The 15,265-nt window shown below is 41.4% G+C and overlaps 1 protein-coding gene across 1 annotated transcript in view; it reads right to left on the reverse strand.

Annotated features, from left to right (window-relative positions):
• Positions 1-15,265, reverse strand: part of nphs1 (NPHS1 adhesion molecule, nephrin) — a 155,882-nt gene that overhangs the window by 11,269 nt on the left and 129,348 nt on the right. Inside the window, 6 exon segments of the mRNA XM_034173673.1 lie at positions 171-312; positions 3,411-3,530; positions 4,937-5,016; positions 9,238-9,332; positions 9,895-10,018; positions 10,652-10,931. Of these exon segments, the coding sequence (XP_034029564.1) occupies positions 171-312; positions 3,411-3,530; positions 4,937-5,016; positions 9,238-9,332; positions 9,895-10,018; positions 10,652-10,931 (841 nt within the window).

The raw sequence follows: 15,265 nt of genomic DNA on the forward strand, positions 1-15,265 counted from the left end.
ATAATAATAATAATAATAATAATAATAATAATAATAATAATAATAATAATAATAAGTAAATACGTTATTTTATTATTATTTTTTTTACAATTAATGGTGGCATCAATGTGACTTTTTCTGTAAGGACATCCTCACTATCGTCATCCAAGAGGGAAAATCCATCCATTCACACATAAAACATAATATTTCAAATATATTTGTGCTGACGAGCTCCATATCCAGCCTGTCTTCTCCAAGTGAGTTGCGAGCAGTGCAGGTGAAGATAGCACAGTACACAGCTGCGCTCATGTTGTTAAATAAATGGTAAATGGACTGCATTTATATAGCGCTTTTCCATCTGCATCAGACACTCAAAGCGCTTTACAATAATGCCTCACATTCATCCCTTGTCAGGGTGCTGCCATACAAGGCGCTCACTAAACACCGGAAGCAACTAGGGGATTAAGCGCCTTGACCAAGGGTCCTTAGTGATTTTCCGGTCATACTGGGATTTGAACCAAGGATCCTCTGGTCTCAAGTTCAATGTTTAACCACTAGACCATCACCTCCCTCCATTGGCCACTTGAACTGTGTTGGTGTGAAAGGAGCCCTCACAATCCACTCATCATACCTACAAGCGTGCACGTGCACAAATACACACAAGAGAGAGATAAATCCTGAGGAAGGCCTACAGCCAGGATTGTGATGTCCTGTAGATTGCACAAGTCATCCAATTTCACACATCAAAGAAGCATTAAACAAGTATTTGCATAGTGAAAAAGCAAAGGTAAATTGGACTAAATCTGGTCTTATGAAGAAAAAGCAAAAATGTGCACAAATCAAATTGTGCATTCATCAGTATCATATGCAGACAACAGCATTAAAATTGAATATAATGGCAGCAAAAGAATGGTTTATTTTCCAGTCAACTTTCTGGCCTCATATTTGCAAAATCCAGGGGTACACACATCATGTGTATCACATGTATATAATATGTGATGTGTACATGTACATGTACACATCACATAATCCTTCAGTAACAGAATCTCTGACATCCACATCCCTAAAATCCCTCATTGACATTCCCAGACTGACATACACTACAGACACTGTAAGTATAGAGTTGCATTGATGTTGCAGGACCATGTGATATTTTCTCAATTCAATTCCATTCAAATTTATTTATATAGCACATTTAAAACACACCAAAGTGCTTCACAATAATAGCAATACAAAAGTGAAAAATATTAAAGGAAAAAAAAAAATAATAATAATCTAAAAAATACACAGCAAAATAGCAGAGCAAAGCATACACCACTTAGCCAGTGTTGAAAGCCAGGGAGAAGAGATGAGTTTTCAGTCTGGACTTAAACTGTCCCACAGACTCTGAGGACCTGACAGTCAGTGGAAGATCATTCCAGAGTCGTGGCGCTGTGACAGAAAAGGCTCTATCACCTCTGGATTTAAGCCTGGCTTTAGGAACAGCCAGGAGAAGCTGGTCAGCTGACCTCAGAGCTCTACGTGGAGTGTACGGCTGCAAGAGCTCACTCAGATACATCAGGCCTATACAGTGCAGACACTTAAAAACAGTCAGCAAAACTTTATATTTAACACAAAAGCCGACAGGGAGCCAGTGTAAGGTGCAGAGCACAGGGGTGATGTGCTCATGCTTCTTTGTTTTAGTCAAAAGGCAGGCTGCAGCATTTTCTGGCTTCTAGGATTGGCTGTGAGGGAAGGATGGTCTCAAGAGCAGATGCAAAACACAGCTAATAAATTGGAGATTCAGCAAGTTGTTGAATGAACTCTCTATGCCATTATATCACTGAGGTATTGATAGAAATGTGACAAAAAAGTTGATGTGGATGTGTTGGAACATTCATGGCACCAGTGTGGATGTTTACCAGCTCATAGACTGTGCACTGGTAACAACTTTGTATATATAAGGAGCTGTGTGGAACGGAGCAGCAGCAGACAGCTGTGCACGAACACAGGAGTCAAATCAGTAAATGCAGGTGTCTTTCAGGGTAGGTATTTATAGTACTACTTTTGTGCTAATTCAATCTTATTTAGATGTATATTAAGTTTCTTTGTTTTCTTCTGAATACACCACAGATTACAAAGGAGGCGGTAATGGAAATACATTGATCAGCAAAATGCATGAATTTGATTTGAACACCATGGTGTCCATTCAGCTGCTCCCGTTTATTGTTCAGGGTCACCACAGCGGATATAGCCAGATCCACATTGGTATTTGGCACAAGTTCTATACCGGATGGCCTTCCTGACGCAACTCCAGTTTTTTCCTGGAGAAACACATACTCGTGTTCCGAAGAAGTCTCCCATCCAAGTACTAACCAGATCACTGCTTAGCTTCTGAGACCTGATGGGATCAGACTTACACAGAGCAGACCGGCTGCAGCTTGATTTGAAAGCCATATTACATTTGCATACAAAAAGCATCCCAAATTGACTGTGCCTACCGGAGTAAGTCCAACCATGAAATGGACTGCAACTGGTTGCAGGCTGAGCTTCAGGCAGCTAAAAGTCGGTCCCCAAGGTTACACCACGATTCTGGATCAAAATGGCTGTGGGTCTGCCTTGAATTTTTAAGATGCACTCTGGCTTATTTTATTTTTATCAGCTATATCAGGGCAAGCACCATTTAAAGACTTGGAAGAAATATTTATAGTCCAGTATAGAATTTTTTAAAAAATACTGTGACTGGACTGAGATATGAATTTGACCACAAGAAACATAAAGTGTCTTGGGTTGATACTGTCTGTAACAAAACAGAAGTCAAAGTAAATGCATGAACATTACATATTTAATTTAATTAATTAATTAGTTTATTTTTAATATATTTTCCATATAGTCTCAAATTTTTATGGTTTAGGGTTGCAGAGGATATATAGCATGACCTCACAGCACACTCCCAGCTGCACATCGGCACTTGCAGGGGGTGATATAGGGGCTTAAAACTTTCCTTTTTGCTAAAGCTTATAGTTAGGGCTGGATCAGGTGACCCTGAACCATCCCTTAGTTATGCTGCTATAGACGTAGACTGCTGGGGGGTTCCCATGATGCACTGTTTCTTTCTCTTTTTGCTCTGTATGCACCACTCTGCATTTAATCATTAGTGATTGATCTCTGCTCCCCTCCACAGCATGTCTTTTTCCTGGTTCTCTCCCTCAGCCCCAACCAGTCCCAGCAGAAGACTGCCCCTCCCTGAGCCTGGTTCTGCTGGAGGTTTCTTCCTGTTAAAAGGGAGTTTTTCATTCCCACTGTAGCCAAGTGCTTGCTCACAGGGGGTCGTTTTGACCGTTGGGGTTTTACATAATTATTGTATGGCCTTGCCTTACAATATAAAGCGCCTTGGGGCAACTGTTTGTTGTGATTTGGCGCTATATAAAAAAAATTGATTGATTGATTGATATATCATTATCGGTTGTGCACTGGTACAGTCCAGCATGAGCTCAAGTCACATCATAGATGCTGAGAAAACCTGATTCCTCTTCCTGCATCTCCTCTCACATCTCCACCTCACCGGCTCCCTGTGGAAGACAGAGTGAGGTGGAATATGAGGTGGACAGAGGCTATTCCTCAGTGCTCACTCCACTCCTCCTGGGTAAGAACTGTTGTTGAGGAAGGGGTGTCTGTGTGGGAGGGGGCGCTGAGATATAGACTAGAAAGAGAGAAAGACAGGTAGACCATGAGGAAGAAATTAGCAAGCAGGGCTGGAGTCAGGCGGTAGGATATCAGGGGAATAAGGCTGGGGACAGAGAAAGATAATGCCAAAAATTGGGGAGCCGGAGGGAAAGCGAAAAGGTGGGGTTAGGCAGGATGAGAGCGGAATGCACAGTAGTGCCGGGGGGTGTGAGAGACCGGAGAACAAATCAGTAGATACAGAGTCCACGCCACATTGACGAATGTGCCCTTTAGTCACACAGCAGTAATGAAAGCTATTTTTCTGGATTTGGGCTGAGTGTGGCGCACAGAGAGGTGGGGCAAAAGGATAGTTACAGCCGGTGAATTATGGTGCGTCGGTGCATTTAGAAAGGCCAGTGATAAACAGTATAAAAACACATGTGTGCGCGCACACACACATACACACAAACAGGAGGTATCACCAAATAAAAGAAAGCTGTATTTCTGTGTGTGCATATGTGGTTCTCACCAGCCAGGTCCAGGAGAACACGTCGGGCACAATGCACTGTTAAACCGAACACTCCATTTTAATACAATAATTAAGTTAATGGAACTCAAACTTTGAAAAAAGTTATAGTCACTCATTTCCATTAATTAAACTAACTCAAAAATGAGTTGTTGTTATAACAACTCAGTTCCTTTAAGTGCATTTAAAGTTTTGGGGCATTTAATTGTTGGTGATGTATTTCCAGTGCATTCCATTCACTCATTTTAGTTGAGGTTAAGTAAGCAGGTGTCTCTGTGCATATGTAGTTAGAAAACTTCACTACCAACAGCTCAAAAGCCTTGGGTTTTAGCCTTCTGGTTAGAGTCCGACTTCCATGCTGGAGAGCATGAGTTCACATCCCGAGGGGAGAGAATGTGCAGCCGCTACATTTATACCATTATGAAAAACTGCAAGTTCTGTTCATGGGCTACCATTTAGCATTTTTCATTCTATTGTAGTCCTTTTAGATTTTTTTTTTTTTTAGAAACCAGATTATTGTCAACAAGTAAACCAAAGAATGCATCAAAAAAATAATCCAAAATATAATGCTATTTTTAGGCAGAAATTTGTCACTTTTTTATTGAAAAACATAAACTAGATTTACATAAGTTTAATTAACTATAAATTATTAAGTTGCTAAAACTTTAACAATTCAATTTTTGAAAATTATTTTATTTAAGTTGGCAAACTCAAATGATTTAAGGCAATTGGTTTGCTCAAATGGTTTGAATTCAACTAACTCGTGTTTTACAGTTTGGGGTTGGCGTCTGCCACAAATATCAGAGCTAGCGTGTCCCCAAGTTTCACGTGCATGGGATCTTTCTCTGCCTTAACAATGGGACCATCTGGGAGAATGAAAAAAATGACATTGTTTTGATAGGATGAAAGAGTTGCGTGGTCCATTGGCGGCACATTAAGTGGGCATGCAGCATTGTGATAATTACTTCTCCATCCATTAGCTTTTGTACTTGTTCATAACCCCATAATAACTGACCTCCATGATTGAAATACAGTGTCATTAACTGCACTCTGAAGCAGCAGATATGCTTCTACCAGCTCAAGAATGACTCACTGACAGCACATTGCCCTTTCTTCCCCTCCATCCATGTATCGATTCAGCCCTCTCTTATCACTTATAGTGGAACTCGCCAACATTTTACACGTCTTACTGGTGCTATGTTCTCATAACACCAGTGCCATTAATGCCTACTTGTCTAAACCAATGTTGCCACTCTTAGAACATTGCTGGGACACACTAGAGAGATGCTGAGTTGTTGGCATCCACCAGTGTTCGCCGACATTCTTAAGTAGTCTACATCACCAACCATAAAAGCCACTATAATCCTACATAATGTGAATATCAACAGCTGTCAAGCTCAGTCAGATCAGGCCAGCAGAATCCATTAGACGTGTACTGTGCTCTTTGGTGAAACAGGCAGACGTACACTTTCAAAGCTTTCATTATTAAATCATCACTATGGAGGGTCTGGAGCTGGAGGCAGGCCCTGAGGCAGTGGTAGAGGTGAGGCACCGTGTGAGGAGATTTAATGAACATGGTGTGTTTGATGATGTGTGGCTTAAACTTTATGTTGTTATCTGTGCTTATGATGGCTATGATATGAAGTACCTTCAGACGTGTCCAAGAGCATGTGCTCATGGAGCAACAGGCTCAATTCACAACAAGAGCACAACAAAAATATCTGCTCAGTTCATGTTAATATATAACATATGAATGCAAAGCTATCAAGTCAGAATCATGAAAAACTTAAGAAGGGGACTGTTTCCAGTACAAACCACAGTCAAAACCCACAGCAACCTATCTTTCTGCCTTAAAAAAGTTATTTTAAAACATTCTGGGTTACAAGAAATGGGGATGATCACTTCTTGTATGGCTGGGTGGTTGCCATAGAGGACTTCTGTGGTGTGGTGGATGCATTATTGTGTAACATCAGTGCATGTTCCCAAACTTCACCTGACTTGCTCTGCCCCTTTAGATGTGTCACAGAAGACCATATCTGAACTCCTGCTTCCTCTATGTGACACACCCACATGGTCTGTGGGAGAGCGCTAGATATCAGATACAGATATCAAGCCTGAATAGGTAGCATTATCAGATCATGTAATCCACCATGTTAGAGGATAACAAAGGTTCACTCCAGTTAGCACGAGTGGTAAATCATTGGTCCTGTTCTTGAGTATTATCTCGTTTTCTTATTATCTCATTGACTGAGGAAATTTCAAATGCTCTGGACAAAAAGCATTATTTTGTAAGCATCTTTGTAGACCTTCAAAAAGCATTTGATACCCTGGATCACATAATATTGTTCCATAAATTGTATAAATATGGTATAAGAGGTGTGGCACATCAGTCGGTTTCTAGCTATTTATAAAATAGAAATCAGTTTGTTGGAGTTAATCAATCAATCAATCAATCAATTTTTTTATATAGCGCCAAATCACAACAAACAGTTGCCCCAAGGCGCTTAACAACATAAAGTCTAAAAAATGTGATATTGTTTGTGGGGTACCCCAAGGATGAGTCCAATACTTTTTCTGCTTTACGTAAATGATATTGTGTCTGTCTCAAAATTACTTAAGTGTATTCTGTTTGCAGATGATAGCACTTTATTTTATTCTGGAGAAAACATAAAATATGTAATGCAAATTTTAGAGAATGAATTTCAGAAAATTCTGAAATGGTTTAATGCTAATAGATTGTTGTTAAGTATTGGCAAAACTAAGTTTATGATTTTTTGTAATAAGAAAGATTTTGATGCATCATTATTTTGTTCAAAGATCAAGTGTTATGATCAATGAACACTTGTCATGGAAATCACACATCAATAATGTTAAAGTAAAGGTAAAGTTAAAGATTCTCTAAATAAAACTGCACTTTTTCTATTGTATAACTCACTAATTGTTCCATATCTGACCTATTGTATTGAAGTGTGGGGAAGTACTTGTAAAACCTGTTAATCCACTTTTCCTTTTACAGAAAAGGGCCATTAGAGTCATGTGTACACAGAGACCCAACAAATCCATTATTTAAAGAATTAAAGACCTTGAAATTTAATGAATTGGTTGAATACAACCTTCTAAAAGCTATGTTTAAAGCTCACAAGGTAAAATTACCAAACTATTTGCAAAACAAATTTGCCAAAAGAGAAAGTAAATATGAACTAAAAGGAACTGAGGTTTATGCCAAACCCAGGTTTAGAACAACTTTAAAGGAACGATTTACTTCAATCAAAGGTGTCAGTTTATGGAACAGTCTCGGTTGTAAAATTAAATCTTCGAGTCCATTTATGTATTCAAAAATATTTTAAGCCTTCTCTGTTGCAAAAATATAACTCTGCAGAGTAATATTGTTGTTGTTATTATTATTGTTATGATTATTCGTCATATTATTTGTCATGTGTTGTAATATTTTGAAACTGATTAGACGTCTGTGTTGAGCAGCTCAGCTGAACTGGAGTTGTTGATTTTGTGTTAAAAGGGGGCAGATATGATAAGCTGTTGCTTCTTTCTGCTCCTTTTCATTCATGATGATTGCTGCTGTTGCATTTGCCTTTTAAATGAATGAAATAAATAAATGAAATGAAATGAATTTTGAGCCTTCTGGCTGGCACAGCCACATGGTATTTTTAGCTTCACCATATTGCTGCACCACTCAGTGTGAGGGTATTTGGTCCCACAAATTTCCATTATGTTCAGAAAAACTAGCTAAATTGCTATTAACTATATAGAGAGTTTGTATTGGTATTTATTGTTTATTTCTTTCAATTGTATATCTACTGTATTCTAACTGATTTTCTTTTTAACTGTTCTTTGTACTTTGTTGAGCCATATGTCTACATTTTATGTCTATTTGCAGGACCCCAGAAAGACTAGAGGCACATTCATGTGTTTCTAATGGGAATGAAATAAACATAAACATAACCCTAAGAATTCACATCATCTTAACCTTAACACCACCCTTAACACATCCTCAAATGTAGCCTAAGTTTAGCATAAGTTGTAACCTGCATCTATTCCTTAACATTAATGAAAACCTGAATGTAAATCTAGCCTCTAAACCTAAGTTTCTGTGTAGGCTCTCAGTTGTCCAGGTGGTTTCCATAGTAGAGAAGCTTGAATCTTCGACTGGACTGGGTTGCTTGATGCAAGGACGTTTCGCTTCAAATCGCAGAAGCTTCCTCAGCTAAAATTCTTGCTCTGGTAGTCTGACTTCTGTCTTGACTCATGTAGAGAAGACTTGACTCTACAAGAGTCAAGACAGAAGTCAGACTACCAGAGCAAGAATTTTAGCTGAGGAAGCTTCTGCGATTTGAAGCGAAACGTACTCGCGTCAAGCAACCCAGTCCAGTCGAAGATTCAAGCTTCTCTACCTCTAAACCTAATTTTAACATAATCAAAACCATAAACCCTAACCTTAACCTAGCCCCTAACCAACTCAAGGAGGTTCAATCCATAAAGCCAAACCTCCATGACCAGATAGGATTCCAAGGAATGTCCCCACCAAATTTCAGGAAATTTCATCGAACAGTTATTGTGAATACATCAGAAGGCATACCATGCAAGGCAAAACAGGAGCTGATCATAATAGCATTAGTCCTTCTGGACCTTCAGTCCAAAGGTCTAAAAAAAAATCATTTGTGATAGCAAATGGGACAGACACAGAGTTCCTGCTGAGGGTGAGTGTTTTTTATTGCAAAACATTCTAAGCTAGTCGATAGCTGTTTTTTTTTTTTGTTTTGTTTTGTTTTTTTGTCATAGAAACAAATCCAGTGCTTCTATTTTTAAGAAAGTGTTGAGTTGAGGTGCTGGAAAGGAATATTTCTTGGCATCCTCTCAGCCTTGTTCTACCAGGAAAAACAAAACAAAACAAAACTGCTATATGTACATGGGACCTTAAGCAGGAGAAAATGTGAGATGTGAAACATCTGCACATGTTCAATTACTTTCAACGATCATATGTCATTCTGTGTAAGAGACGTTCTGGTAAAGATGTGGATGTGAGGCTGCTCGCCATTTGTGTACGTTGTATGCGTGAGTCCTTCACTCACCAATGGTGCACTGCTCATTGTAAAAGCCAGCAGCTTTTGTTGTCACATTCTTGATTTCTAATGATGTGTCCTCTGACCAATAGTAATGTGGATCCCTTTCTTTACAAAACAACACACACACACACACACACACACACACGAATGGCAGGTTAAGTATTCATTACATGCTCATCAGCACATACCCTCTGGCCACTGGTCTCTAAGTGACATCTAATCCTGCATTATTGATTGGTCTGGCTGGTTTCCCACATTTAGCCAACAAAAGGCTGCATAAAAGACACTTTATGTACCACAGCACTCAAAATATAATAGATAGGTCCCCATGTTCAGGATACAGTCATTTTACAGCTCAGACTGTATATGGCAGGGCAAATAGCGTAAACAGAGAAACAGAGTGGATGGCGTGTTATGGCTGTAATGACTTTGGCCTGTAGGAGAATCCATGCTTAGAAGTTTTGTGTTGCACTCCTAATTTAGAGTGCATACATTACAGCTATAATGAGAATCACATTTGTCAGGGTCCCTTGCTGGCTAACCTGACATGTTTTATTCAGATCCTGAATGAAGGGCTGAGTGCTTAGTTGCTGGCTCAGCTCAACTAGGACCTGGTTTACAGAGCCATCAAAGTTCCCTGTGTCACCTTTGACCAGCTTCTACCTGCGATGCAGCCAAATGCAAGAAACCTCATCTGGGTTAGCTAAGACCAGCAGCGGGACGGTTGGCGCATCATCCTCCACCACCTGCACCTGCTTTGGCTGGTCTGTGCTGAACTCTGGTGGGTCTGACATATAAAAAACACACAAATATGAGGTTGGATTTAAACTGAGAACAGAAGAGCACAGATGTAGAAACAAACTCAGGCCCGAAAGATGAAGAAGAAGCCAAAAAAAAAAAAATCTATTGCAGGCACACAAAACGTGTTGAACATGAAAGCAGAGCGAGACACTAATGAGAGTCCAAACAGTAGAAATTCTACATTACACCAATAAAATTGGATCTAACCAACTTCACACGTACAGACAACGGGGGAGTGAGGCAACACTAGATGAGAGGGACAGGCATTAAAACGGCGAGTGACAGCGTTGTTGTCCAACTGCGGCTTTGCACAAACACACAGTGACATTCCTTCATGCTCGTACACAGTAGCGCGCTTTGAAGCTGTGTCTGGCTTCTGCCTGTGAAACAGCATCAAAAGACAAACATGGCCATGCAGCAAAGCAAATGGGCAATTAGGACGCAGCACCAGAGCGCTCAGCAAATTCACACATCACACGAGCAATACACTGACATTATGTGCAAAAGCAGCTCGCACCGTTCATAGTGATTGTTACGCATCATTTAAGGTTGACGCAAAGCATAAGTCTTGGTCACTCACTGTAGAAAGAAACAAATAAGTAATTCATCCTCTACTTACACAGCACATTGAGTCTGAAGAATGTGCTGGGCCCCTCAGCTAGCACAGCGCTGTACGCTTGGCAAATGACCCGTTGATTGTGACGCTGTGAAGTTAAATTCAGTGACAGAGAAGTGTGCACTGAAACACCACCAAACTCAGCTTCTTTTGGATGGCTGTTCCAGTCTGTGGAGCCTGGGACACAAATGGCATTGAAAAAAATACAACTTAGCGGTAAGCCCCCATAGCCTGCTGGGATAGTGTCTCTATGTTCAACAGGCATATGTGCAGTATAACTCCTCTACACTAATTCATTAGCAAAATCTAGTTACATTCATCCACTAGTAGCTGAAGATAACGCACCTAGCATACAGCTAACCTAAGACTTAGCTTCAATAACAGCTAATGTGCTACATGAAATGTTAACTATGCTAATGCTTATAACTAATCAACCCTTCATACGCTGAGTTGAAGCTACTACTAACCGCTAACCTTTATTATATGCATCTAGCTTTGGTGTTTTTTGTTTATTTTTCTAAATCCCTGAAAAACAGCCCTCAAGAGATGAAATTGTAATATGTTGAAACATGGACATGAACCTTTCCAAAAAACATATAGCATGTCAAGATCATGTTATCAAGCTGCCCATAAATATTTAAATTAATTAAAGAAATTAAACAGCAGTTTACATTCAACATACATGTTATTTAGTAGTGATGAGTTTGGGGCAGTGCGATGGATTAGTGGTTAGCACTGTTGCCTCACAGCAAGAAAGTCATGGGATCGATTTCCACCTGCAGCCTTTCTGTGCGGAGTTTACCTGTTCGCGTGGATTCTCTGTGGGTGCTCTGGCTTCCTCCCACATCAAAAGACATGCAAGTTAAGTGAACTGGAAACTTTAAATTGTTCACAGCTGTGCGTGTGGGTGTGAATGTGTTTGTTTGTCTGTTTTTGGCCCTGCGACAAATTGCCACCCTGTTCAGTGTGTATCCCACCTCACGCCATATGACTGCTGGAATAGATTCCAGCCCCCGTGACCCTTAATTGGAGGAAGCAGTTGAAGGTGTGTGTGTGTGTGATGAGTCGCACCAATGCTACATAACAAACTGACAGATGGCCTTTTCTATAGCGGCACAGATCAGCTCATATTTGGATGTTGCCATTGGCAGCAGTGGCAGCACTAACTCTGGCTTCATCACAACCCATAAATGAATAAAGAGGTGAAGCATGTGTCACTCAGCTCTGTCCAAACCAGCTAAGCTAACAAGCTAACCTCAGTTTGGGTGTTTATCTTATTTTTGGGTTATGCATGGTGGTTCTCATAAGGGTTTTCTTTGTTATGGAATATTAAAAGTTATGAGCCATGGATATTCTCAGTGACTGTGCATTAACAAGACTCAATGAATGAAGCTACTGACAACTGCAAAATGTGCTAACGTCATTAGCATACAACATTACAGAAAGATGAGAATTTCAATTCAGTGTTAATTGTTGTGTGGGCCGCTGAAGAGGAGGCACTGCTGGCCCACCACCACAAGATGGCGCCCTGATTGAAGTGCGGGCTTCAAGCACGAGAGGACGTCGGAGCGACCAGGAGTGACAGCTGTCACTCATCATCCGTACCAGCTGTCACTCATCCACTACTCATCACCACCACCATAAAGGCCGGACTGCAACTCCACCTCCCCGCCGAGAAATCAACTACCAATCAGGTAATTTTCTCTGCTGACTAAAATTCGAGTATTAGTCTGATCTCTTTTTGCAGCCGTTTTCCTGGGACGGATACCCTGTCTGTGGAGTTGGCGTTTGGTGTGGACTGCGACGGCTTCGCCTCACACCCCACCCAGATAAGTGGTTATCTCAGGAGCTGCACGAGTGTGTGATTGGAGGTGGAGGTTCTCCCTCCTTTACTGAATACAGACTGTGGGATTACTGAGTGTGCGACCTCACACTCATCAGGACTGTCTCTGTTCTCTGCCAGCAGTACCAGGTCTGACTGCTGAAGACAGCGGCCACCTGGGGCGCAGGGCTTGGCGGCTCCGGTGTTCTTCAGCTCCGTTGGCGGTGGAAGCTGTGTGGATCCGGCTTTTCTCTCGCCAGGCGTCTTCTATCGTCGAGCCTGCCCACACTTCACCTGGTGTATGATTGACAGTCACTGTATTGTTATTGTCTGTACATCGTTGTGTGATTCACAACATTAAATTGTTACTTTTTGGCTTATCCATTGTCCGTTCATTAACGCCCCCTGTTGTGGGTCCTTGTCACGACACTTTCACAACAGTTAATATTGCAGCAAGGGCATCTTAGATGGCCCATTAGGACATTTCACTACACAACAAGACATATTATGCCATGTCTTTGTCATAAAATGCTTAAATCAACAGACACAGCTCTCCATAACACCTAGCAGCTGCATCAAGCAGCTACCAATGCTATTCGCCCTATTGACGTATCCCATAATCCCTTGTGCGCCAGAGAGTCGCTGCAGTCAAACAACATAGAGAATCGACATGATGGCAATTGTAAATGAATATTATACTACAAAAAGTACATTTTTTTATGCTTTTCATCACGTTAATAAGCGACTGCTGCATGATACCCTGAAAACTTGTTAAAACAATTCTAACAAATAATCCGTGTCTGCTACGTTTAATCTGCGTGGAATTTAATAAACGCAAACTGAATTTCAGACATATTATATATATTAGTCTGGAACAAAGAGGACAAACAGTGTTGTAAAGGACAATAATCAAGACGTTAAACTTCACTTTCCCCCAGAATGACATGATCAGGAAGCGAGCGGAGCTTACAGCAGCTCCCATTGAAAATAACAGAGAGACAGCCTGTGATTCTCGCATGTTTACATAAAACAAACGCAATAACAACATCTATAAACCCAGAGAATATATTCATGAGAGTTTTAGGCACAATATAAAAATAGTTTTATGTTGCGATGTTAATGGTGTTGTCCGTGTGCAGCGGTTAAAGTGCAGCGTGATCAGAGCGTCTCAGTGCAGTTCTCAGTGTTACTGAGATCTCGCAGCGTGGCGACCTCTCCGAAGTTTTGCGGGATTTGAAACGTCAATAGGGCAAATGAAAGCCAGATGTGCTCGGCTCAGCAGCTGTCACTGGAAGCACCCACTCCCCTAATTATGCATAAATTTATGGTTTAAAATTAAACACAGGACAAACTCCCAGCCCCAACACCGGGCAGATCCCAAAACTCCACAGAGCGATCGGGCCATTTTTAAACTTGAAAAATAAAGGTTATTTGTTAGTGCCTTGGCAGCATGGTGGTGTAGTGGTTAGCACTGTTGCCTCCCAGCAAGAAGGTTGCAGGATCACTTCTCACCTGCAACTTTTTGCATGGAGTTTGCATATTCTCTCTGTGTTCTTGTGGGTTCCCTCTGGGTGCTCTGGCTTCCACCTACTTTCAAAGATTAGATTTGATCCTTTTGAAGACTCCCTCAGGGAAACAGGTTCCAGCAGCATTGTATAGCAGCACACAGGGTAAGAAGCACACAGAGTATCAAAAGTGAAAGTAAAAAAAAAAAAAGCAGTTTGCAAATATCAATATAAATAGACAAATATAAATACCAGACATACTGATCACTACTGGCTTACTGTTATTCCTCCTCCCCCCAAGTGAGGAGTTGTACAGTCTGATGGCCTGAGGGACAAAGCAGTTTTCCTGTCTGTTGGTCCTGCACTTGGAAAGGTGCAGTCAGTCAGTGGCTGAAGAGGCTGGTTGCTGATGCCGGTGTGCAGAGGGTGTGTTGTGGCTGGCGTGCCTGGCTGGCTTTTGTTTGTCTTCTGTTTCTGTCTTTTGGTTTTCCTTCCAGGTGGTGCACATTTGGGACTGAGTGGCTGTGTGGCTGAGTTACCAGGACCTCACCCTGATCACCTGAGGCTGATCAAGTGCAGCTCGTTCAGGACTCACAGCTGTGGTGCATCTACACGGATTGGAACATGGTGGCATTTAGGTCTGGAGTACACAGTGTGTATTGGCCAGAGACTCGACCTTGTGACCAGACGGGTGAGATCGTCGTCTCGAGAGCCATCTCATCATCAGTGGATGCAGAGAACATCCAGGTTTGATGCATGGTCTGTGAAAGAGGAGGGGGTGAGGTCTCATGCTCGTCAGCACACTTCCTGAGGTACGTTAGGTTTTGTGACTAACATTTGTACAGTCAGTAAATGTGGTGTCCCTCACACCTTATTATATTGAGCTGCTATGTTAGTCGTTTAATCAGCTTCCACTGCAGTTGGAGTTTGTGAACTGGGTGTTCCATGCCTGCAGGGTGGGAAGCTGATTAGTAATTAAGCCAGGAAGTGTTTGCTGTTTATGTACACCTTTGAGCGGTCTCTCTGTGTGTGGAGTGTGGACTCACATGATGATTTCTTCTTTCACAGACTCGGTTTGTCGCGGCCACCTGGGGGGAGTCGGCGGGGTCCTTGGGTCCAAACACTTTCTGGCTCCGGACCGTTAGTGCTGCTGGGAGCGCACCGCTTACCCACCACGCCAGACCGCGCACTCATTTGTTGTCTTTTATCACATCACTGTTATGTAATTAAATTTAGTTATCCTTTGTACTGTGCTCTGCTTATTTCATACTGGGTCCTTCAAACGCTGGT

Source organism: Thalassophryne amazonica, chromosome 7, assembly GCF_902500255.1.
Source record: "Thalassophryne amazonica chromosome 7, fThaAma1.1, whole genome shotgun sequence".
Lineage (NCBI taxonomy): Eukaryota > Metazoa > Chordata > Actinopteri > Batrachoidiformes > Batrachoididae > Thalassophryne > Thalassophryne amazonica.